Source organism: Colletotrichum gloeosporioides, assembly GCF_011800055.1.
Source record: "Colletotrichum gloeosporioides strain Lc1 chromosome Unknown consensus_65, whole genome shotgun sequence".
Taxonomy (NCBI): Eukaryota; Fungi; Ascomycota; class Sordariomycetes; order Glomerellales; family Glomerellaceae; genus Colletotrichum; species Colletotrichum gloeosporioides.
The window spans coordinates 430997-456026 of record NW_025544710.1 but is presented as its reverse complement, the minus strand read 5'-3'; the positions used below and the strand labels follow the sequence as shown (position 1 = coordinate 456026).

At 56.8% G+C, this 25030-nt stretch overlaps 7 protein-coding genes across 7 annotated transcripts; 3 read left to right on the top strand and 4 right to left on the bottom strand.

Moving 5' to 3' along the window:
- Nucleotides 1–506: 506 nt before the first annotated feature.
- Nucleotides 507–3062, bottom strand: GCG54_00012405 (Protein goliath; the record flags this gene model as incomplete). Its single annotated transcript, XM_045412283.1, has 2 exons — nucleotides 507–810; nucleotides 859–3062. 2 exons carry the CDS (start codon nucleotides 3060–3062, stop codon nucleotides 507–509), a joined length of 2508 nt encoding a protein of 835 aa, XP_045261318.1.
- A 4440-nt stretch (nucleotides 3063–7502) lies between these two features.
- Nucleotides 7503–8671, bottom strand: GCG54_00012404 (uncharacterized protein; the record flags this gene model as incomplete). The annotated part of the gene is made up of 2 exons (XM_045412282.1): nucleotides 7503–8499; nucleotides 8553–8671. 2 exons carry the CDS (start codon nucleotides 8669–8671, stop codon nucleotides 7503–7505), a joined length of 1116 nt encoding a protein of 371 aa, XP_045261317.1.
- A 566-nt stretch (nucleotides 8672–9237) lies between these two features.
- On the top strand, nucleotides 9238–11186 carry GCG54_00012403 (60S ribosomal protein L37; the record flags this gene model as incomplete). The annotated part of the gene is made up of 4 exons (XM_045412281.1): nucleotides 9238–10076; nucleotides 10688–10760; nucleotides 10867–10915; nucleotides 11047–11186. The coding sequence occupies 4 exons, from the start codon at nucleotides 9238–9240 to the stop codon at nucleotides 11184–11186; spliced, it is 1101 nt and encodes a 366-aa protein (XP_045261316.1).
- Nucleotides 11187–11850: 664 nt separating this feature from the next.
- On the bottom strand, nucleotides 11851–12800 carry GCG54_00012402 (uncharacterized protein; the record flags this gene model as incomplete). The annotated part of the gene is made up of 3 exons (XM_045412280.1): nucleotides 11851–12138; nucleotides 12191–12475; nucleotides 12570–12800. The coding sequence occupies 3 exons, from the start codon at nucleotides 12798–12800 to the stop codon at nucleotides 11851–11853; spliced, it is 804 nt and encodes a 267-aa protein (XP_045261315.1).
- Nucleotides 12801–17320: 4520 nt separating this feature from the next.
- On the top strand, nucleotides 17321–17838 carry GCG54_00012401 (uncharacterized protein; the record flags this gene model as incomplete). The annotated part of the gene is made up of 2 exons (XM_045412279.1): nucleotides 17321–17537; nucleotides 17609–17838. The coding sequence occupies 2 exons, from the start codon at nucleotides 17321–17323 to the stop codon at nucleotides 17836–17838; spliced, it is 447 nt and encodes a 148-aa protein (XP_045261314.1).
- A 145-nt stretch (nucleotides 17839–17983) lies between these two features.
- GCG54_00012400 (uncharacterized protein) lies at nucleotides 17984–18659 on the bottom strand (the record flags this gene model as incomplete). Its single annotated transcript, XM_045412278.1, has 2 exons — nucleotides 17984–18410; nucleotides 18490–18659. The coding sequence occupies 2 exons, from the start codon at nucleotides 18657–18659 to the stop codon at nucleotides 17984–17986; spliced, it is 597 nt and encodes a 198-aa protein (XP_045261313.1).
- Nucleotides 18660–21273: 2614 nt separating this feature from the next.
- GCG54_00012399 (putative MFS-type transporter) lies at nucleotides 21274–23482 on the top strand (the record flags this gene model as incomplete). The annotated part of the gene is made up of 3 exons (XM_045412277.1): nucleotides 21274–21433; nucleotides 21480–22218; nucleotides 22267–23482. The coding sequence occupies 3 exons, from the start codon at nucleotides 21274–21276 to the stop codon at nucleotides 23480–23482; spliced, it is 2115 nt and encodes a 704-aa protein (XP_045261312.1).
- Between the last annotated feature and the right edge of the window lie 1548 nt (nucleotides 23483–25030).

The window sequence follows — 25030 nt, the reverse complement described above, 5'->3', positions numbered from 1 at the left end:
GTGAAGAACGGCCGATAGTGCGGTTCGTAGCGAAACAGAACAGCAGGAGCCAGAATTTCGAGCCAGAATTTCACTTGTACAGTACAGTCACGGACGGTCAACTTCGTTTTCCAACAAATGTGTGCGTCTTCTCCTACAGACAACGGGTATAATAAGACACTACCTCCCGGCACTTCTCCCCATCCCAGCAGCAACACACCCAGGTGAATCAAAAACCAAAAGAACAGAAAACAGCGCATTCAAGCGAGTGTAGTGTGTTTTCGCCCATCCCAGAACACCCAAACGAGAAACACAGAGGCAGAGAGAAGGGCCGCTTCGCCCGATTCCCGATGCAACCCAGCCCAAACGTGACACCTGTGTCCCAGAAATGCCGTCAACCCTGATTACGCCGTATACCCCCATTTCTCCATGAGTCGCGGCCATGCTTTCGAGACCCGCAACATGTGCAGCAAAAGAGTCAAATACCAAATCGCAAATGTTCATGAGTAGAGTTTGTGGTGAGAGAGCTACCTGTTGCGGTCCTCTTGGGGTGGTTGGCTGGAGCGAGATGACGAGCCGAACGAGTTCGAGAGCATGTTTAGCCACCCCTCCGGTCTATTTTGGCGTCCTCTGGGTGCGGGTGAAAGGATACCCTGCTCGACATCCTCGTCTCTGTCCCGCGAGCCAGAGCCTTCGGCTTCTACTTCGTCATCGGAGTCGTCATGGTAGGCTTCGTAACGGGGACTCGAGGGGGAACCTCTGGCGAGCGAGCGCACGACGTCACCCTTGCAGATCGGGCACGTGCGGCGGCGTGTCGTCAACCAAGGTGTACTGACAGAGGTTAGCACAGACCAAGGACGGAAGATTAGAGATACTCACATGCACTCCGCGTGAAACTCGTGGCCACAGGGGAGGCTCATCACGCGGCTGACACCATCGACGTACTCCTCCAAACAGACCACACACTCGACCTGACGACCCATGTACTTCTTCCATTCGCTCGAGTAGCTGCCGTTGGCCTTTTCATGCTCTGGCCTCGCGGGAGATCTAGGCATTTGCAGGGCCGAGTTGACGGATAACAGACTCTCCGACTCAGGAATGCCTGTCGTCGTTCTAGAACGGGGCCGGGGCCTGGTCGGAGTCTGCTGAAGCAGAGGCGTGGTGGGTGTGGCGCTGGTGGGCGAAGGCATCCTAGGCGAGGGGACGGGCGACGCCGCGACGGTGTGGTAGGTTCGCACGGGCAGACGCTCGACGACAGACTTGGGTGCCCTCCAGCGTCTTCTACGGATACGAGCGCGGAGGATGAGAAGGGCATAGACGACGCTGAGAGTAATCAGAGGGCTGATGACAAGCACCAGGAGGGTGTCGAAGAAGGGGCTTGAGCTGCTTGACGGAGTAATCGTGACCCAGAGGCCATCATGACCAACTGGTTCGTCGTCATCAGGGATGGGGTCCTCGACCTTGGGAGAATCCTTGGCTTTCTCCTCCTTGGAGAAATCGGCGCCATCGTCGTCTCCAAAGATCTTGGACATCAGGCCTCCGTGGGAGGAAGAGTCCTTGCTAGACGAAGAGCCCTTGGCTTCAACAGGGGGCATGTCAGGGTTGTACTCGCCGCTGCCTGGTGTGATGCTTCCGCCCTTGGGACCGCTGACATCCTTTCCATTCTTCGCGTTTGACTTCTTGCCGGCCTGCTCCTTGGAAGCATCCTCCTTGTCCTGGGTCCCTGGAGCGTCCACCAGATCTGGGTCGCGCCAGTCTTGAACGCCGATCTGGAAGCTGTCTTCGTTCTTACGGGACTCAGCGACCTTGCTTTTGCCCCGCTTGGCAGCCTTTCCAAGACCATCACGAATGGCTCTATCCTTCTCCTCGTTCCAGTCGTCAACGAGAACCCAGTTGTGGCGGCCGCTGCTCGGAGGTTGAATGCTGCCGTCCCCGGTTGCAGAGCTGCGGCCCCAGCTGAAGAACCACCTGAACCATCCAACGCGGGGCTTGGCTTCCTCGGCCTTGGTGGAGGCTTGCTTCTTCGGTGCCTTGACCTTGGGAGGGGCTGTCGACTTGGGCGTGGGCGTGGGGGTCGCCGCAGCGGCCTTCTGCTTGGTCTTCCTGTTCTTCCGGTTCGTGCCGTCGGACTTCAGGACCTTCAAGGCAGGGCGGCCGTGCTCGTCGATGGTGTCCTCGATGAAGCTGCCCGGCTGGGTGAGAGAGGACAACAGGTGGGCTGTAGTCCGTGCGGTGAAAACGGAGGGAATGGAGACGTTGGAGGTGTCGCCTCTGGCGAACATCTGGATCAGCGGACCGCCTTTTTGGTTGTCGCCGACGATGAGCGCAATAGCACCGCGGCGCTGCGCCCACTTGACCTTCTCCAGGAACCCGCAGCCGCCACGGCTGAGCAGCACAATCTTCCCGGCGATCTCCGCCGCCTCTTGTATCGACTGGATATCGGCGTGGGTCGACTCGGTGGACAGAGCGCTATCGTGGTTCGGCGGGGGCTTTCTGGCGAGGCCCTGGTGGAGGTAGTCATCGGTGCCGTCGTCGAGGGGGCGGATCTTGGACTTCAACCGCGCTCCGGGTGGGGGCACGGTATCATCGGGGACGACATCCTTGGCGGCGGTATCCCGCTTGTGGTGGCTCGGCTTGCCAGCAGCAGTGGCAGCCTTCGCGTCGGCCTTCGAGATGCCCTTGGCGGCAGACTTGAGGATGGCATTGGACTTGCCGTCCTCCCAGCCGGGAATATCGCTGCAGCCGAGCTCGCCTTCGCCCTCGCCTTCCTGGAGGTTATCGTCGGCGAAGCCGCTGCCGATCCATAGCTGGCCACTCAGGCCCTTGGAGGGAAGGTTCGGACCGAAGGCGGCAGGGCGGGCGACAAAGGAGGTGCTGTTGTCGTCGGTCAAGCTGATGGCGGCATTCGGCGTAAAGATTGAGAAAGGCGCTGTGAAGGAGAAGAATGTCGTAAATCGTGATTGCGGGACAGCGGCCGGGGCGATGACGGTGTTGGATCGCGCCAGCGATGTGACGGAGCGGCAGAAGAGGAAGAGGGAGGCGGCGAAAAAGAGGACCAGGATGGCGATTCTCGGAGTACGCATGATTGGTATCGTAACGGGTCGTTATAGTGTGTAAAACAAGGAAAGGAGAGGTCGAAGCTCCTGATCGTGTGTCGAGGAGATAAGGCAACGGGGGGTTCGAAGCACGGCGCGAGGGCCGTCCGGTAAATCGTGCAGTCGAATGTGGTTGCGGTAGGCAGGAACGAGGGTTGAGGTCGTCGACGGTCGAGCAGCTGCTGGCAGTGGCTCAGCGGCGGACTGCACAGGTGCCGATCATGCGCGGAATCATGTGCGATGGGAAGCCGCCGGTTGTGGTGACGATGACGAGGCTGAAGGCGATGGAAGGAGGGGAAAGACTGTCTCGCTCGAGGTTGGATGACAAAGGCGGATGCGGCCTTCTGTGGTCGCCGGGAAGGGTCGGATCAAGGAAGGAGAGAGGGTAAAGGAGACGAAAAGAAGACTGGGCGTAGAAGTTGGGGGCGGGAAAAAATGGTGATGACGAAGATGTCGATCAAGATATTTGCAAAGGCAAAAAGAAGTCAGAAGGTGTGTTCGCAAGATGCACGCAGCGCGGAGCGGTGCAGCGGCGCCATGCAGAGACAGGAACCGGAGGCAGACGCAGCAGCAGACGGACGGCAGCGAGGTGAAGGAAGCAGGGACAAGAACTCGGGTGACGAGTGGAGACGGGAGGGCGAGTGTGAGGTCGCAGCAGCAGCGGGTGGCGGGGCAGTGTTGTTGTTTAGGTGCCGGGGCCTTGTGTCTTTTTGGTGCTGTGACTGCCCGAGGGCAGCTGTGGAGGACGTGGTGGAGGTGAGGGAAGTCACTTTTCCTACAGTTGGCCCAGCACAGTGACACACACGCACACCACCTGGACCACACAATGACGGCCGGGCGGGGGGCACCTCACGGCAGGCCAGGTACCTTACGCTGCACTTTAGGCATGGGTGGAGTCGCCTCGGGGGTTTAGGGGCCCTGTCTGGCTGAGGTCGGCATGGCGTCGGTGGGCGCATCGGGAGAGGTGAGGTCTCGGGGGTGGTACATACACTGGACTGTGGCTGGAGGACGCGGACCCTCTATTGTTCTTCTGGCTGTCACTGGCCCGTCCCTCGTGCGCTGTTTCCTCCTCTCCGTCTGCGGATGGCACCATCCAATTCGATCCAGCATTCCAGTCCATTCCAATAAAGCCATTCTCGGTTTTGACCGGCATTCGAATTGCTCGGCAGGTGGGCAATGAGCTCACCAGCTCACCATGCATCAACCCAAGCAGGACTCATGAACAGCGGCCATGAATAAGGGCCCGCAACCGTCACCGTCACTGACTGACAGATTTTTCACTCACGACACAGGGGCACTTTTGACTTTTCTCGTTTCCTGCCATCCTGGTCGCAACCCCGAAAAAGATCTCCCTCCCGACGAATGCAGGCAAGGTACGGCAGACACAAATTCAATGGGAGCAAGCACCGGCCAACAGACGCACCCAATAGTCAGTGTCAGGATAGCAGGGGCAAGCCGTCCCTCGACCGGCTTTGGCGGCACGTTCAAGTCGCACTTGGCCGTAAGGCAACAGCACCGTCGCCCCCAATGTTGGCTCGGCTGGGCCACCGGTGCCGTCTTGGTATTGTTCAGAGCGTATCCAAGTCTTGGGAGGTCTTGTTTTCTGGTCTGCAGTGGGCCGGCGCGTGTATGAAAAGGTCGAGTCCAGGAGTGAGCAGTTAGTAGACAGAGTGAGGTCTCCGCGGGATGAGATGCGATGCCCACGCTTCCGCCAAACAACCCCCCGATTCCCCACCTCGAATGCTTCACCATTCAGGGCGCCGTGAGAGATTCAGTCGCGGCCGGAGGTGTGTGGGTGCCGGTCCTGTCAGACTTGACGCCGGCCGCCACAATCGAAATGAACCGGGCGGGTGACTGGACGAGAGGCCTGTTTACAAGCGCCAGTGCCGACGGCTTCTGCTCTTTGTTTCACCATATCTGATGTCCATCTTGTACTCGTATCCATTCATGGCATTTTCCAGCCTTTGTGCGTATAAAATACGGTTTGTACGAAGACGTGCATCTCACTGTCTGACAGACGGGAAATGAAGGTGACGAATCTGTGTCCCTATACTGCGTCCTCAAGGCAGGGTGCTGAGGCTGAGCGACCTTTCTCCAACCTTTCCTTCTCTGCCTCCAGGGGGCAAAAACACCAACCGCGCTATCAATGACCTCACATCGACGCGGGCGCATGGACAACCCCTCGTGACCAAAAAGTTTCACTCCGCCAGTGTGTGTGTGTGTGTGTGTGTGCTACCCAGGCAGTCAGTCAGTCACCATACCTCTGCTTACGGCTCGACATGGTCTAGATCCATTGAAATGAAGTCTCTTTCCAGATGTATCTTGGGCTAAATATCTACGGCGGAAACTAACCCGCGATCACCTGCATCCCAAAGTAGCCAACATTGAAGCCATCTACCAGATGCACATCTGCAACCTCCCGCCCGCAACAGCCGTGTGTAAAGTGCATGCATGAGTCGCATGCCCAGTTCCCTCTCGATACTACTCCGAGGATAAGCTTCAACGACAACAATCGTTCCCCCGTCTCACGTGTCCACTAGGTACCCAAAACCCTCCAACAATCCCACCGCACGCGACACGTCGACTATCATAGCGTCTCACCACCAATCCCCCAACGTTGCGATAGTCCCCCTCACTACTCGCGCTCCGACACCACCGAAAACTCAATTCGCCCCCGGCGCAGTCCCTTCCACATCGCATCTACAGCCTCGTCAACTGCGTGCGATTTTGTTAGCTCTACGACAGATTTGGCATGAACGATCCCAAGCCACACAGAGCCTCGCACGCTCAGCCTCCTTTCGACGACGTTCTGCAAGTCATGAAACAAGGAACAACCCAAAATCCATTGATGCCGAAGGTCACTACCCCCCTACGCCCTGCTCCAATCCGATATCCCAAAAGAATTCTCAAGAACCTCCCATTCCTCGACCTGTAAAAGAACGCTGCATCAACCTAGCCTTCCCCCACGTACTAAATCAGCAACACCATCCCGAGGCAGTACCCGCCTGGAACCTGGGGCTTGCCCAATATCTAACCCATAAGCATTCCTGACGTCCGCAACCAGCCTCCGTACCTGAGCAGCCCACAAAGCAGCCATCCCCGTCCTCGTCGCATCCAACAACAGCCTAGCGGGGTCCCAGAGAGACCAGAACCCCTGCCTGCACCTCAAGAGAGCTACCCTATTTTGTTTCACATCAAACCCCCTCCCACTCCCAAGGAGCGAAGAAAGCGCGTATGATTTGCGACCACCCCTCCTTTGACGTTTGTTCGTGAAACAAGAGACAGGCATGCGCCGTTTGCAGGCATTCATGTACTCTCCCAGCCTGCCGTCTGCGGCTTGTGACCAGTGACATCTCCTCTGGACGTATCATCCATTCCAATTGGCCTGCGGAGGCGGTTCTCGCGACTACACGTGCCAAACTCCAAGTAGCCGCAGACGATGCCAGTAGACTCCGACCTTCAGCCTCATCTCAAGTTTTCAATTTCGGCATGCGTCGATCTAACCGCATCTTCGGACGAAGCCTCGCTGAAGTTGCGAGATACACTTGTGGAGAGCATTCCTCTTGCTTCAGGCGTTCTCATTGGCCCATCGTCCAAGTGATGTATCTCTGCTACTGGTATCTGTCAGCCCTCATTGTCTTCTTCCGCCGCCTGTGTCCCCAGAGTATGTAGTCACAGTCAGGTCTTGGCTTCTCTCTCATCGTCTACAACGCGGGCAGCCTCGTCACATCCAATGCAGGGTGGATCTTGTCCCGCAACAAAGTTCATCAAAGCCAGGAGAATGGGTGCTCTCCAGTCTTGCGTGTCTACTTAATCCCGGAATACACCAGTCTCGCCATGACAGGAATCGGGTTTCCATCTCTCAGGTGTCTGAGGTATGGCTCTTCGAAATTGGGCCGGCGCCGATGATGAGAGTATTCTGATGTTCTCACGTGCTCAGGCGAGATCGTGCGGGTAGCTGTTGTCGTTCTTTGTGATATTATAATTCGAGTTGAAATTGGGCTGCAGTAATCTTGAAAGATCCGGAAGGAGAATCACCTTTCTGGACATGTGGTATATTTATCAATGTCACCCACGGCCGCTCACAAACAACGCCAAAACTCTATGGAGTCCAGCGATTCTTCGATATCGTGGGAAATGTCCTCTTCTCACAGATTCAATCAGTCCTGGAACTAAGCCTATCTCAAGCAGAGCCACGCCCACAGTGAGAACACCATCCCAAACTCCATATCGCTAAATGCCTTTTTCAATTACCAAAAAATCATTAATCACAAACAAAAGAATCATTGCAACCTGAGGCCGATCCGATATGCAAGAAATGCCGCCCTGTCATGATGTAACCAAACATGCGCCCCGCCAACACCACGCCATAGCAGAAGTACAATCCCATCCCCTGTCACTAGAGCGGCCAACCAAATGGTGTTCCCGTCAGTTAAACTCGGAAAACAGCCCGCTCATCCCGCCCTCCTTGCCGCGATCCCACTCCCTCTTCTCCCCGGCCTTGGCCCACTGCACGTCCCTCTCGTCCTTCTGCTCGCCCGTCCGCCACTTCTTGATCATGTCCTCGCCGTACCCCGCCGCCCGCATCCGCTGCTCCTGGTTCTGCCGCCACTTCTGCCTGTCCCTAAAGACCTCCACGGCGTCGTCCCAGTTCTCCGCGCCGGCGCCGGCAGTATCCTCCATCTCCACGTCCATCTTCGGGTCGTAGTCCGCTTCGAAGCGCTTGTCGATGCCGGACAGCGCTGACGCCGCGCCGCGGCCGCGTGATCGTACAGGCTCAGGCGGTGCGGGGCCGATGAACTCGTCGAGCGGATCCGAGTCCGACGCAGCGGCGGAGTCCTGTCTCTGCGCAGCGCGCCGGCTACTACCTTTGATCGAGAACCCCGTCCGCTCCCTGCTTCGTTCTCTCCTCGTCCGGTGGATTGCCGACATCAGATCCTCGCCGTCTCCATCTTTGCCCTTGCCGCTGCCGAGGGGCGACCTGTGACGATGCCTCCTAGACTTGTCGTCAGGCGAGCGCGACCTCCGCCGGCTGCTCTTATGCCTCCGGCGTTCCTCGCGCTCAGAGTCCGACTCGTCCCTGCTGCGGTGATGCCTCCTGCCCCCACGCTCGGGCGACTCGCTCCTCCTGTCTCTGTGCCGTCTGCGCGGCGGCGAGCCGTCCTTCTTATGCGACCGCTCGTCCGCCCGCGCAGGTCTCTCCTTGTGCCCGCCGAGGATCGCCTTGATGTCGCCCATCTGTCGCTTGCGGATATCCTGCGGGCCAGCGCGCTTCCGTCGCTCCTTTTCCTCGGCGTGCTCCAGGCTCTTCAGCCGTGCTTGCGACTCGGCAGCCTCTTTGGCAAGGAGGTTCTTGTTGTGCGTGTTGGTGTCCTTGATGATGTGCCGCAGGAAGCGGGTGTTTGGCTTGGGCATGTTTGCCGGTCTGTCGGGGGTTAGGACCATGCGTATGTTCAGTCGAGGGCTGGTTGGACGTACTTCTTGTCGGAGCGGAACGCCTCCATGCCCATGCTCGAGTATTTCAGCGAGCAGTCGTTTGCTTCCTTTGAGAGGAGCTCGGCGACATAGTCGTCGGTGAGTACGGTATCGTTCGTCATCGCGGCGAACGTTCTTTCCAAAGCCAGTCCAGAGAGCGTGGTCTTATTGCGACCCTTCCGACTATGCCGCGATTCAGGAAGGTGGTGTTAGCATCGAGCGTATGGTGCGGTTGCAGGCGTTCAAGTAGACGGATGACGTGAGCTTGAGCCCCCAGCTGCGTAAATTCCGAAGGAGGCAAGATGTAATAACAAAAGGATTCCTCAATAAGGCAACTGCTTGAAGCGATTGGGAATGGCTGCGGGGTTGCGTTGAGATGGAGAGAGACGTTGTCGCAAACTGTGGCGGACCGGAGATTGATCGACAGAGCAGGAGTCAATGGAGAAAGGCCAGTGGGATGAGTTTCCGATGGGGGTGGCCGTGCAGGTGACAAGTGCCTTATCCGATAGCGATAACGATAGAAAACTTGGTCTGTGCATATCCCATTTCGGACGCAAGTAAACAAACGTCACCACACACTGGACCCTGCATCCTGTCGGACAGCGCCAGCAACCTTATGATTTAGGAGTTCGTCCCTTCATACGCGACACACGAAGTGAAAAAATCACATAGTCAATCAACTTTCACAATGGACGCGTCAAAAGCGGCGCAGGTCCTGCGCAAGATTGAAGACCTCAACGAGAACCACGAAATCTCAATCATCAAGCTCAGCGAACCAATATCCAGCGCGGGCACGCAAGAATCACGACAACGAACCTCGGATGCATCAAACGCCTCGCAGGATGGGACGACGCCAGACAGCCTCGACGCCGACCTGGCGCACTACAAGGAGCTCTTCGCCAAGCTGCGCTTCTCCTACGTCGAGCAGGTCACCAAAGAAAAGTTCATCCGCGCCATCGTCGGCGACCCGCCCGTGATTGTCACGCCGCAGGAGAACCTCGAGCTGGAGAAGGCGAACCTTGAGGCCAAGGCGCAGCTCAAGGCGCTCAAGGTGGAGGTGGCGGACATGGTGACGGAGCTGGAGAAGAAGGGCAAGGAGCTCGCGAAACGGTACGAGAGCGTGCAGCTGGACACGGCGAAGCTCAAGGAGCTACCGGACAAGATCCTCGAGTTGGAGGAAAAGGTCGCGGAGTTGAAGGAGTCGCAGGCGCCGGGGCAGAGTCCGCAGATGAACCTGCCGTTGGCCAAGACGCTCGAGTTGGTGGACGATAAGAAGAGGCAGCAGCAGCAGCTGGACCGCGAGCTGGAGCAGTTGCAGGCTAAGGTGCCGAGGAAGAGAAAGGAGATGGAGAGATTGCAGGCGGAGTTGCAACCACTAGAGGCCAAGAGGCAGAATAGCAAGGCCGCGGCGAAAGAGGCGCGGAGGAGAAAAGAGGGCGCGGGCGGTGATGAAGACGACCTCGAGGAGCGGGGGCGGTGGTTGAGAGCCAGCGAGGCAGCACTCAAGCAGATGCTGGATATTCAGGGGTGAGGAGCAGTGCTATGCATGTTTGGTAGATTAGTGGACGATGTCATGATTTTTCGTATACCCGCGAGGCAACCTGGAATGCTCGGAATGGATGGCGTTGGATGGAGTAAAGACACTCGAATTGATTCAAGGCTCACAACATTCATGGCTTTCACCATATTCACAGTGACAACGCTAGGTATGCGCGTGGCACCGCTCGCATCTGCATTGCGGCCCGCCGAGGCCCCTCAAAATCATGTAGTGGTCCATGCGCACCCAACATTCAGCTGATTGGCCACGACCGTCACCACCTATCGAGAAGCCCGGGTCATGTGACCGTGGTGCCCACCCGAGGTTCTGCCGCCCGAGGACGGCAAAAAAGCCCCAGTCGACCAAATTGTGTGCGCTCGGCTAGGGTCTCGAAATTTTGACACCGCGAGACGCTTCTCAAGATTCCTCCGCAAACCAACTAACCGCACCAGCAACCACCGCACCACCATCGTCGACCACCGAATACCGCCAAGATGAGTACGTGACGCCCTGCGATTGCCGTCATCGTCGTTGCAATCGGCATCGAACGAGCCAGACGACTTTTCGTGTTTATTTCGCGATGGGACGGAAATGCTAACAGTCGCCTGCAGCGAAGGGTACCTCCTCGTTTGGTAAGAGACACAACAAGACGCACGTTCTGTGCCGTCGCTGCGGTAAGTCGAAACCAACGGATCGGGGGAGGAGCGCGACTCCTCCCACGAAATTCCGGCGACGTCCAGGCTGACGAGATGTTTAGGTCGCCGCTCTCTTCACGTCCAGAAGCACACCTGCTCTTCCTGCGGTTACCCCTCGGCCAAGACCCGCAAGTGTACGTTTTTTCCCACACAATCCCCGACGACGCCTCTCCGAAACACCACCAATCGAGATTCCCTCATTCAATCATCAACAAACAACCCCCAACTACCGAGGACGGACATGCTGACCTAGGAACCAATGCAGACAACTGGTCCGAGAAGGCCAAGCGCAGAAAGACCAACGGTACCGGCCGCATGCGCTACATGAAGGACGTCTCCCGCCGCTTCAAGAACGGCTTCCAGACCGGCGTCCCCAAGGGCTCTACCGTCCCCGCCTCGGCTTAAACGAAGAACCAAAAACCTTTTTTCCTCCGAGCGGTTTATTCGATGCGTTAACTTCTTCGACGATGGGAATGTAAAGGGTGTCGACATGGGGGTATCTGTGCATTCGGGCAATCAAGGGGGGGAGCAAAAAGGCGTGAGCTGATAAAAACGGATCAATTCCCACGCACGGCACAGTTCGCAACGGGATATGGGCTTCTGGGAAACGAATTCTTTTACCAACGAGAAGAGAAAGCATCAACAATATTTTTGTCTTTTTTCACCCTCATGCGTTCTCCCCCTCGCGCTCCGCTGCTTGGTTGCCCAAGCGAAGGCCAGACAAGTTCAAGACAAAAAAGACAATCATGAACCAAACGAGCAATCTTGGCAACGGGTGTTTGATGCGTTTGATACCTCTCGTGGGCGAATGGGGAAACAGGTCTCGCATGGAATATGGATATGGAGAGCCGGCCTCTGGCTGCTCGGTGCCGTGATCCCACGCAACTACGGTATTGCGTGATGCTAATCCCAAAGGCGTTCTCGTGTGCATGTTCCATGTTGTCTGAAGCGTGATGCTGAACTCACGGCTTGATTCATGCTCTTTCCCCCATCTATTTGCGTTCCCTTCGCGTATGTCTAAATCTCGTAAGATCGTTGGACATCAACTTTCAAATTCAGCCACCCAACCTCACTGACCCCGTCCAAACACCTTGACGCTGCCGTCACCACCCACAAAGTACAACAACTCCGCCTCCTCAACCGTCCTCTCCCCGTCCCCGTTCCCTCCCGCGGTGACCCTCAAAACACCACTCACATCCCTCGCCGTCCCTGTGTCCAGCAGCCTTAACGCGACCACCATCTCCGCAGCGTGCGCCAGCCCCAGCACGAAACTCGCATGCTCCTTCTCCAACGTCGTCGCCTGCGCGCCGATGAGCGGCTCGTCCGCCGCAACGGTCACAACCGAGGCGTGCACCTTCTGCTCGCCGCGTCAGCGTGACTCATCCAGAAGACAGTGATTGTGACCTTACCTCTTGTAAATCGAGCAGCATGTTCTTCACCACCAGCCCGCCGACCTCCTCCCCGGTCGCGGCGAGGAGGAAATCAGGCTGGTCGACTACCAAAACCACCTTACCGCCGCCGCCGCTCACGTCCGCGACCGCCGCCTCGAGCTCGCGCTGGACGTCGGGTATCTTCGCGCCGCGGAGCGTCCTCCGGCCCTTGGTCGGAGGCGGCGTGGCGTCGGAGAAGAGCCCGCTCAGCCCGTCGACGAAGACGAATTTCCCGCTCCGTCCGAGGGTTTCGAGGTCGAGGCCCTATTGTTTTGTCTAGTTAGGCATGCTGCTTGTCCCTTCACTGAGATATGGACTCTTGAAGCATGTCAGAGGTCTGCAGGAATGGGAGACGCACCAATCTGCCCGCGCCCTCTTTCCAAAAGGCAAAGTCCCGCATGAAGCTCACCAGGACCACGCGCGTGTCGTCCGCTGGCGCGTCTTCTGTCGGGCGGCGGAGGAAGGAGTAGAGGTATCGCAGGACGAGCCAGTTCGTGCTGGCGCCGAGGACGCTGGTGAGCAGGATCTGCGCGCACTCCGGCGGGAGGGCGAGGTAGGGCTCCAGGAGGTGCGGTATCCTCGTTGCCATTGTGAGGAAGTGTGTGAGAGATGATTTAAGAGGTTCGATGAAGGGGCGTTCGTCTAAGATTTGAGATGTGAATATCAGGCTGTAAGTGAGTGATGAGTGAGTGGTGGTGTTCTGCCCTGCTGTGGCTGATGGTGGGGTCGCTGGAGAGCACACTGCACTCAGTGCGCGGGGTGCGGGGCACTGTCAAAGAGGTTGAAAACTCGGACTGGGCTTGTTGGTCGGCGTATGGAGAATAAGATGAGAGCTTGATGGCATTCTATAGAGGCATTCAGAAGCAAGACAACATCCAGTCACATCTTTGCTACGCAGTTTCTGCACGCCCTGGTGCCAACCTGACCGCGCTGTCCGCAAGATACCCCGCCATGACAGGGCCCCTCCAAGCCCACGCACCGCTCAGAAAAAAGAATTTGACGGTTCGCCGCCACCGGCAAAAGATTGTCCTCGGAGAGGCTCGAACTCTCGACCTTTGGATGTCTCTGTCTGATCACAGAGTCATATTGAATAATATGAGACCAACGCTCTACCGACTGAGCCACGAAGACAGCGTGTTATGATCGGCGAGGCGGTGGGTGAGGACAAGAAGCGAGGGCACATCGTGCGGACGACGGGGCCGATGAACAACGGGGCTGTGGGGAATTTTCCAGCTTGGATGGGTTTGCACTTTGAATTGCAGGAGTTGTCTGGTTGCGATGTGAGACGTCTGCATTTGCTCTCATTCGATGGGTTATGCTGGATGAGTTCGGCATGGCTAGAGTGAAAGTGTGAGGATACTTATGAGAAGGGAGGGTTGACGATGCACGTATGGTTGTCTTCCGTCATTTGATCTCCCAAGAGATGACGTCTAACGGTAGCTGTGTTATCTGCAGACTCTAGGAAGTAATCAGGGGCTAGTGACACTTTACATCCTGTGAAAGTCATATTGAGCTGGAAAGACACTGACTGAGGTGCTCATTGCGTTTAACAACTGGTCGGAACTACAGTGAGGGCTCAGCATAATGTCAAGAGGTGAGCTTCTCTTCGGTCCATCTCCATTCACGCTGTCAGATAATTAAGCAATGAATGTCATCCTGTGACGATCTTCGTCATCATGCAATTCAGCAATATCACTCCCACCCAGCGACGCAGCTTACATTTTCACTCCAATCTACAAAATAACTCTCACTCAGTCACACCCACTCATCTCAAGACACACAGAGGCAAGTGGGTCTCCTCCGCACATTACCAACACCCAGAAAACAACAAAAATTCAGCTCCAGAGTAAAACAATCACCACCCACAGCCGCGAAATACAAAAACTTGCGCCGAGGGGGAATCGAACCCCCGGCTCCCCGACGCTGCTGGATGGCAACGGAGAATTTTACCACTAAACCATCGGCGCGATGACTCGTGATGAGCGATGGAGGTGAAGGCCGGGGAGGCGATTATGCAGGCGAGATGTTAGGGCTGCGGGGAGACGGGGCCGGTGTGGGGCTGGTCAGTCCGATGCCCGACGTCTGCGCGGCGGATAGGTGAGGCTGCGGAAGGGGGTATGACTAGGAGCTGAGCTGAAAGTATTGTTTGAATGTTCATTTGAGCGGTTTTTTATGTGTGTTTATGATGAAGTGATACACTGTAGTGGGAAGTTAGATAGATGGTCGCGGTGTGGTGTGGATGGCGTGGATGAGCGTGTTGAAGAGATGAGACCTGACGGTTGAACCGGAAAAGCAAGCGCCACGAAGCAGTTTGCAGGTAAAATCAGGGTGGAAATAAGACTTTACTGTCTAATTACGAGTTTTTACCGAAATTGATTGATGTTTGAGGTCTTGATGTATATTTGTGATTTTTTCCCTTTAGTTTGTGTCCGGTTGAAATTGAAACAAGAAACACGTTGTTCAGCGAACTTCCAACATCAACGTCACTTACTATGATCAGATCCACATTGAATCTCTCAAGAACTATGCTGTATGAGCTCTTGTCACGATCTAGGAACTTAAGTTACATCCTTTCCTACCCTCTGGCCCAATACAAGGGTTTCTCGCACCGATCTGCCTCGGCCATACACCACACACCTATGCAGCATCCCACCTCAAAGCAGAACGGCAAGTACATGTTCTTCACATTTCCCGACCTGAAGTAAAACTGTATTTCATACCCCGTTGGATAATCAATGGTTCAGGCTCTATTTTCCACCCTTCTTCTGCCTTCAAAGCTCACGCCCCGTCTTCGAGGAGACACCCTTCTCGCTCATCCCCTCCACGCCTCGCTGGTGCAACGCAAGCTCTGCTCCGTACAGGTGAGTTCTTTCAGATATACGACTCAAGCTATTTTGAGCCCGTTGTTCTGTAACACCACTGATAGCGTATACCCGTGCTCGACGGTAGGGCGGCCTCAAGCTGATGAGCCGACCAAGACACCTTTGCCCCCGCCATCTACCCGATACCATCTTCCAGAGACAGCAAGACAGCTTACATGAGAGGACATGTAAAAAGGTTTGAGCTTCATCATATCAGAAAGTCGGCTCATTACCGTCGATATTCATCAAACCGGGTTCACGGATGAAGGACGATACGTGATGATGAGGGTTAGCGAGGGCCGGCCGACAAGGACGGAGATCACGATGACCAATACACCTTGACCACGGAACAACTCTCAATGAGGCTGAAAACTTACGTTTGGCGACGCAACTCAACTCACGGTCTAGATTCCTCATCCAGCCGGTCGCAGACATACAACGACAAGGGCTTGTTCACCACAACATACATCACAAGCTGGTGATGGCAGACACGACGAAAGACCCTACAACCGATGCGACTCCCTGAGCCAGAGGGCATCGTGAGGGAAACGTAACTCATCTCTTCGATTCATCAGTCAAATCGCTCTGCCTATTACCTCCTCACCACTCACCCCCCATCATGTACCTCCCGCGACTCCTCACCGACCGGCACCCCTCCGATTCGCGACACACCGACCACCAAACCCTCCACTCTCCCCGCCGCTGCGGCCCAGTCATTTGGTACAAACACCACACTGGCATCCAGGGATCCCAAACCAGTAACCAAAAACGCCTTCCTGCCCAGCAAGTGAATCAATCACATCATCCTCGGCAACCCCCCCAAATCCCCCCTGCGTAAAGAATCCCATCTTTGCAAACTCTCATAACCCGCCACAATCGCTGAAGGGAAAAAAGCAAGCCACTCATCAGGCTAAAAGCGGGAATTTCGGGCGGAGGGGTGGGGGTGTTCGCCAGGGGTCGCGGGGGTCTCGACCTTTTCCAGCGTCCAGTGTCCTCGCTCGCAACCCGACCGCCGGAACACCGATCGGACTAGGTACCTACCTAGCTACGCAACAACAAGCGAGAGGTATGTATATCCACAGCTACACCGACGGCCCAACACAGCGTCTTCCACGCAGAAGCTCACCCACGCATCGCAGAGGTTCAATTTCCCACAGCTCCCGAAGTGCAAACATGACCTAATTCAGGCATAGCCTTTCGCGAGAAGGCCGCCGTGAAATGTGCCTACCTACCTACCTCGGTCGGTGTGCTTACCGCCGGCGGCAGCGACAGCTGCTCGCGCAGTGACCCCAAGTTCAGACGGTGCGGCAGCAGCAAACAGACTCCGCGGACCACCGGCCACCGGAGCTTTGCATTCGCGGGAAACCCTACCTGTCCTCGAATCCCGTTCATGTCAGGTAAAGGACGTGGCCGCGCGGTTGGAGGTATAAGAAGGCCGTCATCGGTCGCTGGCAAAACCTACCTTAGCTTCAGAAGCCATCCCGAGCTTCCCGTGTGCCCACGAACCAGCCGGCGTACTTCCCCCTCAATCACGCCTGCAGCTCCAAATTCTGCAGCAGACCGACCGTACGACCGCATCGCATCGCGCGCCTGCCATTGGCGAGGATCAGAGAGCTCGGCGGTAACGCGTGGGGAAAAGAGAGCATATTCCCGACGTGCATTTAAGAGCAGCTTTCTGCGCCGCGCGTGCCCTGCCATATTTCATCGTCATCCACTTTCACTTGCCTTGACGGGCTCATCCGCAACGAAAAAAGGTGTGCTACTAGAAATCCAGTGTGAAGAGAGACGAAGAAACTGTTTTGCATCGCATTTTGTCGTTTCGGTGCTTGAGACCTCAAATCGTGTAGACTTGCCCTCGCTGGACAAAACAAATCCCCCCAATCCGATCCCCGCAGCCCGCACCGTTTACCCCTCGCCGTCCCCGCCTCGCGACATTCTTCCCCCGAGTGCGCTTTACGTCCGTCTCTGCCTGCCTGCTTCCGCCTCCCCCACCTGTCACGCAGCAGCTGGAGCTTTTTGCTGCGCTGGCCTGGGCGCGGCCACGAACACACCCCGCTGATCGGCTCTAAGCAGGACGCCCGCTCCCAGATTCGACAGGCCCGAACGCCCGAGTCCACGAGACGCCAGTCAGCCCTCTGCCGAGCACATTTTCTCACGATCCCGACAAAAAACGTGTGTGTGCCTTCTTCATTGACGAACGCATCTCACCAGTATCTCGATAATCTTCACCCTCCCGATTACCTGCAAGATGTGGTCCCACAAGCGCGCATCTCCATCCGCAGGCGGCAGCTCTCCCGAGGCGGAGGCTACGCCGTCGCCGGTCTCTACCAGGCAGAAGAACCCCGGCCGCCGCTTCGCCCAGATCGTAAAGCTCAAGCCCGAGTTCATTGACAAGTACAAGGAGGTCCACGCCGCCGTCTGGCCCGAGGTGCTCAAGCAGATCAAGGAGTGCAACATTGTTGACTGTGCGTTGTGGCCGTTTCCCCCATTGCCCCGTTGTCGGCGGCAAGCGAGCCCGGACTGACACATCCCACAGACAGCATCTTCCACGACCCCGAGTCCCGCATCCTGTTCGCGTCGTTCAAGTACGTCGGCTACGACTACGCCGGAGACATGGAGAAGATGCGCGAGAACCCCAAGGTCCGCGAGTGGTGGGCCATGACCGACGGCTGGCAGGAGTCGGTTGTCCCCGGCGCCGTCAGCAGCGAGGATGTCGACGCGCCTTCATGGTGGAAGCCTGTTGAGGAGGTGTTCTACACGCCTTGAGATTGGGATTGTGTATCGACTTGTAGTGCATTTTTTAGTCAGCGACGAATGAATAGCGTTTCCGCTTCGATGACTGCTGGTCTGGTCCGTTTGACGGCAAACTTAGAAACTCGCGGTGAAGTGCGTGACGATGTCCGGCCCCGGATCACTTGAAACCTCCGAACAGCCCTCCGAAGACGCCGCCGGACCCTCCGCCGCCGCGCTGGCCGTGACGCCGTGCCTCCGTCCTGATCCATTCCTCGAGGAAAGCGCGGTCTGCAAGCTTCTTCGCGTCGTGGACCTTGGTCTGGATCTGTGCCTCCTGGTTGTCAAAGCTAAGGAGCGTGGGGATGGAGGAGATCATGTAGGTCATGCCGAGGCCGCCGCTCATGACGTCGGGCGCGTCGAACTCGACGGTGCAGTATGCGACGCCCCCCTCCGCCTCGCCGACGCCCGATTCCACGATGGATCGGATCAACGGTGCGACGACTCGACAGGTCCCGCACCAAGACGTGGTCCACAGGGTTATCAGCGGTGTCCGTGCGGACGAGGAGAGAAGCTGGTAGGTGTGGAAGTCGTTAGGTCGGCGGACGCTAAGGGCGGCGGTTAGCATTTTGACAAGTGCGCGGTGAGGGAGGCAGCATGGAAGGTAGCATGCAGGGGCCCACTTACGAGGCGTAGATCTGATTCTTGGCCGGCCTGATGGACGACGTTGAAAAAGGAGCGGCGATGGCGGCGGCAGCGGCGACGGAGTGTTTGGGGGGCGGGAAGCGGACGCCATTGGCGAGAGGGCGGTGGCAGCCCCGGAGGGCGAAGCGGGCTGGGTGTCTCAAGAGTTGCATCGCGTATCGTGGGCGAGGGTGCCTGGTCTGCTCCTATGCATGCAGTCTGCTGCTGACTGACGTCGTCGAAGACGGTGTTGTGGTGTCTCGTGATGCGGTGCAAGCAGGAAAATGGTGGTGATATGCGACAGGTTTCTCGGGAAGAGGAAGCGGGATGAGTCGTGGTGTGCGTGTGTGTTGGTGCGGTTTTGGAGGGGAAAACAAGGCAGATGTTCCAGTGACAACGGAGCTGTGAATGTCTGTCTGTACTTGCAGGTAGCGTGGAGGATTCCAGAGCAGTGGTTCAGCTATTACTGGAGCCGGAGGACGTCGTCTTGCTTTTTGGTCCTCGCCCGCTTGTCCAGTCAGTTCTCCTACGACTCCAGGTCAGCCGTCATCTGCAGAATGCGATAGAGATGCGCGAGGTAGCAGCACCAGTCTTTGCTTCGCATTCCTTCGATGCGGTCACGCTTAAATCCCGGCAGTCCCCATTGGGGAAGGCGCGATTGAAATATGGGGAGTGAACCCCTTTCGTGCACGATGACGTTGTGGTGTTGCGCTGCTGTATGACATAAGCACATCGGGCAGGGGTGTTGCCTCTTTTTCGAGCGACGGCAAGTGCGGCAAGCGGGCGGTCAGAGCTGTCTCGAGGCCTCGCAAACCTTGGCGCCCAGCCGGGGGGCTGCTTGGAGGCTGCTTGGGGTCGCTTTGCGGCGCTTCAGCTTCATCTTCACTCTATCTGCCCCCAGCTATCGTACACAGTACTCGAGGTAGATTGCTTTGTCTTATTCCCAGCGACATGCGCCGCATCGTGTTTAGAGACGCGGTGTCGCCGTGAAATGGGCATCACACCACCTCGTTGCGGCGACGTCGGCGCTTTCTTTTGTGCTTGATTGTGGTTGACTTGGGATTGTTCAAAGCAGGGAGGGGAGTCGAGGCCAGCGACAGAGCAGCCCGATGGTGGCCAGCCCGGGCACGACTAGACCGTGGTGTCGCCGGTCACCGCCTCGCCTCGCCACATGCTGTTTTCTGCATTGCAGTCCACAATGTGAGGAAGACTCGCCAAACAGGTGGGGAAGTGAGGGCAGCCTTCAGTGCAGAACAATCGATGCACCACAGACATGGAGGGCAAGGTCCAGGAAGAGAAACGTGGAGAAGGAGCGAGTGCGGTGCACCTGCCCTGCCTGCACCTGCACTCTGGACTGGACGGTGGGCCACGGGGTTTAGCCTCGCTTTTTAGGGGTCCTTCCTGGATCTGGCGCCGGCATCACAAATGCAACATCAACTCAGTCAACCTCCTCAGGTCTTTCGCTGGCATGTGCCCAACCATCATCCCACGCCTTTACGACTGAGGTGCAGTACCTTGGAATACCTTACGCTACGCTACGGCAGCTAGACTGCACCACCCCAGACTGCACTCCTTCCTGGAGTCTTGGACATCCATTCCGGAGCCGCCATCGAGTCACCTGCCCGTCTGCCAGTCAGTCGCATCTATCCACTGGACAAGCGTCTTCGCGATATTCCCTCCCAAACCTGGTCATAATACCCCACGGAACCCGCCCGAGGCGCAGCGCCAACGACGCATCCAACGCTGAGAGCACAGACACAAGCACAGAACACGGCAGAAATCCCCACCAGCCGACAGTCTCTACCTTACTACCGCCTGCGTGCTGCCACTCTGGGCATCAATCCCGTATCTCTCGCGCTTTTGCCCAGCATCTGCCATCTCGAGCCTGGTCAGATTGAAGAGCCCTTGCCTTGTCTTCGACAGACGGGACTCGCGCTTGACTCGCTGGCCGGCCAATCCTGGCTGTATCGGCCTCCTTTCTTCATTTCGTCCCATGTTGTTTCCGCCGTCGTTCCCCCATCTCCCAGCCCCGAGCCAGGCATAACACTCAGCTCGCCGCACCCGCTTGGTTTTGCCATAAAGCCAAAGGTCCATCCTTGATCTGATGGTCGCCTGCTCCTACTTGAGACGCTAATTCCAGCCATCACTTAATCACAATCAAACGGCGCGCTGGCCATCTGACGCCATCGCTCTGCACGGCCCAAGAACAACACCCTCGTTCAGTCGGGTGTTGTTGCAATCTGTTACCCCCGCCATCCAGGTCCCATTGCTTGCGGTTCTTCTCTCCAGGCCCTTGTCGATATTCCTTCACCTTGTCGGCGTCCACCGCTATTTTCATCCACGGCCTGCCTCGCTGCAACCTTACCTCAACACCATTTTATCTTCACCTCGCCGCGCTTGTGCGTTCCCTTTTCTCGCAAACCTCAACCCTTCTCGAGTCCGACCGTTCAGCCTCCTGTCATCTCCGCGGAGCCATCCAGAATCCCATCTCCTGTTTGGTGCGGCTTTGAAAATCGCCATCTTCCGCGTCCGTGTGTTCCTGCAACCTTATCTCATCTTCCCGTGCACGTCTGGGCCGGAAGCCATGCTCGACCGAACTTGAGATCACAGCCCTATTACTTCCCGTATATCCAGCTCGCAATCTTCCTGTCCTGCAGCCTTCCATCTTCTTCTCAAACACTTCTCTGCCACCACAGACTCACACTAGCTTGGCACCTGCAGACCTGACATTCATCGCGCCTTGGCAACCTTACACACCCAGTCGCAATCCCTTCACACCGCGCCAACATGGCCGGCATCCTCACATGGAAGAGCCGCTTCGGCGGGGTCTTTGGAAATAAGCCTGGCCAAACAGAGGGCTCTGAGGGCTCCGATGACGAGCAGCAGGCCAACATCCCCAAATGGAGCATGGGAGTTCTCAATGACCCCAAAACCATTGAAGTTCCTGGTGAGTCAACTTCTTCCTTGTCATGAACTGCGGCTGACCTTCTCAGGCTCGGTGCTTCTACTGGCTGCTCACCGAAATGAGCCCTTGGGCTTGCGCAACGCCCCCGCAAGGACATCTCACTCGTCCATCCCCACGGGATTCCCGGAGCCGCCCGAGACGCCCACCGGGCGTCGATCATCCGCGTACTCGGCCCCACCTGCACCAGCACCGGAACCGTCAAAGAAGACGACCAAGGACGGCATCATTCTCAACCCCCAGCCCGAGGAATCAGCCAACGACCCTCTGAACTGGCCCGCGTGGCGACGTGACTGTGCTCTGCTGTCCCTCGGCTTCTACTGCATGGTTGGCGGGGGCATGACACCCATTCTTGCCGCCGGCTTCACCAACGTTGCTGAAGACTACCACATCGAGACTGAAACGGTGTCTTTGACAACAGGTCTGTACATGATGGGCATGGGCCTCGGCTCGGTCATCTTCTCGCCGACAGCCATTCTTTACGGAAAGAGGCCTGTCTACCTCTTCAGCTCCATCATCTTCATTGCTAGCTCCGTATGGGCTGCTTTGTCTCCCAACTTCGCCTCTCTCATCCTTGCAAGAATCTTCCAAGGAGTCGCAGTCAGCCCGGTCGAGTGTCTTCCCTCGGCAACAATCGCTGAGATCTTCTTCCTACACGAGCGTGCCTTCCGCATCGGCATCTACACCCTGCTGCTACTGGGTGGCAAGAACCTGATTCCTCTCGTCAGTGCCGTCATTATCCAGGGCCTGAGCTGGCGATGGGTGTTCTGGTAAGTTTCTAACTCCCACTTCCCGTACAATTCGCTCACAAAACCCAGGATCGTCGCGATGGTCGTCGCCCTTTGCGGTGTCCTCCTCTTCCTGTTCGTCCCCGAGACCTTCTGGGACAGGACCCCTATCCCCAAGTCAAGGAAGCCGTCAAGGAGACCAAGCTTCCGACACCGTCTCTCGTCCCGCAATGATGTTCCTCAAGTTGCCAAGACCCCGACCGCCGCAGGACCGACCAGCCCCGCGCCTCTATCCCCGTCTCACCCCCACAAGGACCTCCACGTCGGCTTCGCACCCGACCCGAACGCGGAGCGCAAGGCCGACCCCGAAAAGCAGCCCGAGTCCACCAATTCTCCAGCCCCTGAGCCACGCACTTCCGGCACCTCGACGTCCCCCGCAAACTCCGATTTCTTTGCCAAAGGCCCGGCCCTGGAAGCCGAGAAGCTTCCCTCCTCAAATCTCAACTCGCCCCCGAAAGCCCTTGCCTACACCCACACCCTCCGCCACCAACCTGCCCGCTCCTTCAACGAGCAGCTCAAACCCTGGAACGGCCGGCTCAACCACGACAAGTGGTTCAAGGTCATGCTCCGCCCGTTCGTCCTCTTTGCCTACCCCGCTGTCCTCTGGTCGGCTGCCGTCTACTCCCTCTCTGTTGGCTGGCTTATTGTCGTCTCCGAGTCCGTCGCTCTCATCTATCGTAACCGCGCCTCCTACAACTTCGACGCCCTCCAAACCGGTCTGGTTTACCTCTCCCCCTTTGTCGGTGGCGTCCTCGGCACCGCCGTCGCGGGCAAGGTTTCCGACATTATCGTCAAGGCGATGGCTCGCCGCAACGGTGGCCTCTACGAGCCCGAGTTCCGTCTCGTCATGGCCATCCCCGTCCTCTTCACCACTGTCATCGGCCTGATGGGCTTCGGCTGGTCCGCGGAGGAGCGCGACCATTGGATCGTACCCACCGTCTTCTTCGGCCTCATTTCCTTCGGGTGCACCCTCGGCTCGACGACTAGCATCACCTTTTGCGTCGACAGCTACCGCCAATACGCCGGCGAGGCCCTCGTCACGCTCAACTTTAGCAAGAACATCTTCCACGGGCTGGTCTTCAGCCTGTTTGTCACGCACTGGATCACCGCCGAGGGGACGAAGAGCGTCTTCATCTGGCTCGGCGTGATCCAGCTTATCTTCTTGCTGGCTACGATTCCCATGTTCTTGTACGGCAAACGCGCGCGCATGTGGACTGTGCGCAAGAACTTCATGGAGAAGTTTTAGACATTTTGCATGATACATACTAGCATATTTGGTTCCATCACCTACGGTTTTCACATCATCTGGGCATTTGAAGCGTTTACATTTGGAGGATCCATCATTGGGTACAGATTTTCTCGTCCGTCGTTTTAAGGAGTCAAATGGGTTCGGAGCCGGCTGTCGCCTGGGCACCGCCGGTTATGTCGTCATGATACCTCTTTTCTTTTTGGACTATTTCGTTTGCATATCGGTAGATCATGTAGACTACAGGACAGGCATATCGCAAACATGACATTTACGATCTTTCGCATCTTCGTCCTAGAGATTGTCCTTAAGTGATTTGCTACGCAGGCGGATGTCTCTCTCCTCGTCCTTGTTTACCTCAAAGTTTCCACCCAAGCCCTGTACTGGCGGCGGCAGTCACCCTGCAGCCACTCTCCTTGCTGGTCAAGAACTGCACGGTAAGAACTGCACGGTGCCACTGGGCGACTTCCCCGCCGCAGAAGTCTCAGACCACCTACCCCACGCCCCTCTCTCCCTCTCACATCTCACTAGGCAACACGTCAGAGGCAGACTATTGCAGTCTCGGCAGTCGTCGACCTGGTGATGCATGGTGTTGAGCGTCATGCGGTAGCCTCGAGCGTAGAGTCTCGCGAGGAATGTCGGAGGACAGGCTTAAGATGCTGATGCCGCTGAACTGTCGGCGATGCTGTCGTGATTATTCCGAACATGCAATGATGGTTGCTGCCGAGGGCGAGTTGTACCTAAAGAGGGAGGTCTTGTGGAATTTCTGCGACAGCGCGACTTGGTGGAGGGCTCAGATGCTGTAAAATGGCTTTATTGGCAAAGGCGTTATTCAGTCAGAAAGAATGAATGAAATTCGGGAAGGTGAAGCAAAGTTGAATGAGGACAGTTGAGAAACAAAGGAGAAAAAAAGTTCTTTCAAATGACAAAAGGCAGGGTTGAACCCATAACCATAATATACCCCAGCGGACAGAAGTGCCAAGGACTTCAGGGCGCAAGCACGTTGGCCAGACCTGATCAACTGAGCCATTGACTCCTCCCTCCGCTGTTGAGGACGGAGGGAGGGAATGGGGGTTAAGGGGGTTGAGGGATGAGGGTTGAATACGCTGGTGAGGTGAAGTTCACATTGGCGGCGGGTTGGAGTGGGGACGCGCGAGCTGGGAGGCCTTCGCGTGCAAGTGACAAAGGGGGCGTTAAACAAAATTCTTACTTTATCAAGGTAAGAGTACCTTAAAGGGAAAAAAGAAGGTTGGTTTGGATGATATTGATGCCAGCCTAGGAAGCGACTCTTGTAACCCGTCCTCCCAACTCAGAAACGTCTGCGCGACTATGGGTCATGAGAAACTATGCTTGGGCTTTCCCCCAGGGGACATGATTGCACATGTACACAAATGCGTGTGAAAAATCGATATTTCGTTCTCGCAAGTAAAGGCACCATCAGCCCTTAATTTGGACGCCTATATAACTCTAGAGTCTAGATCCCTTCCTTGGCTACCACCGGATGCTTTGGAGTGATAGTTGGACAATGTCATCTCCCATACATGAGGA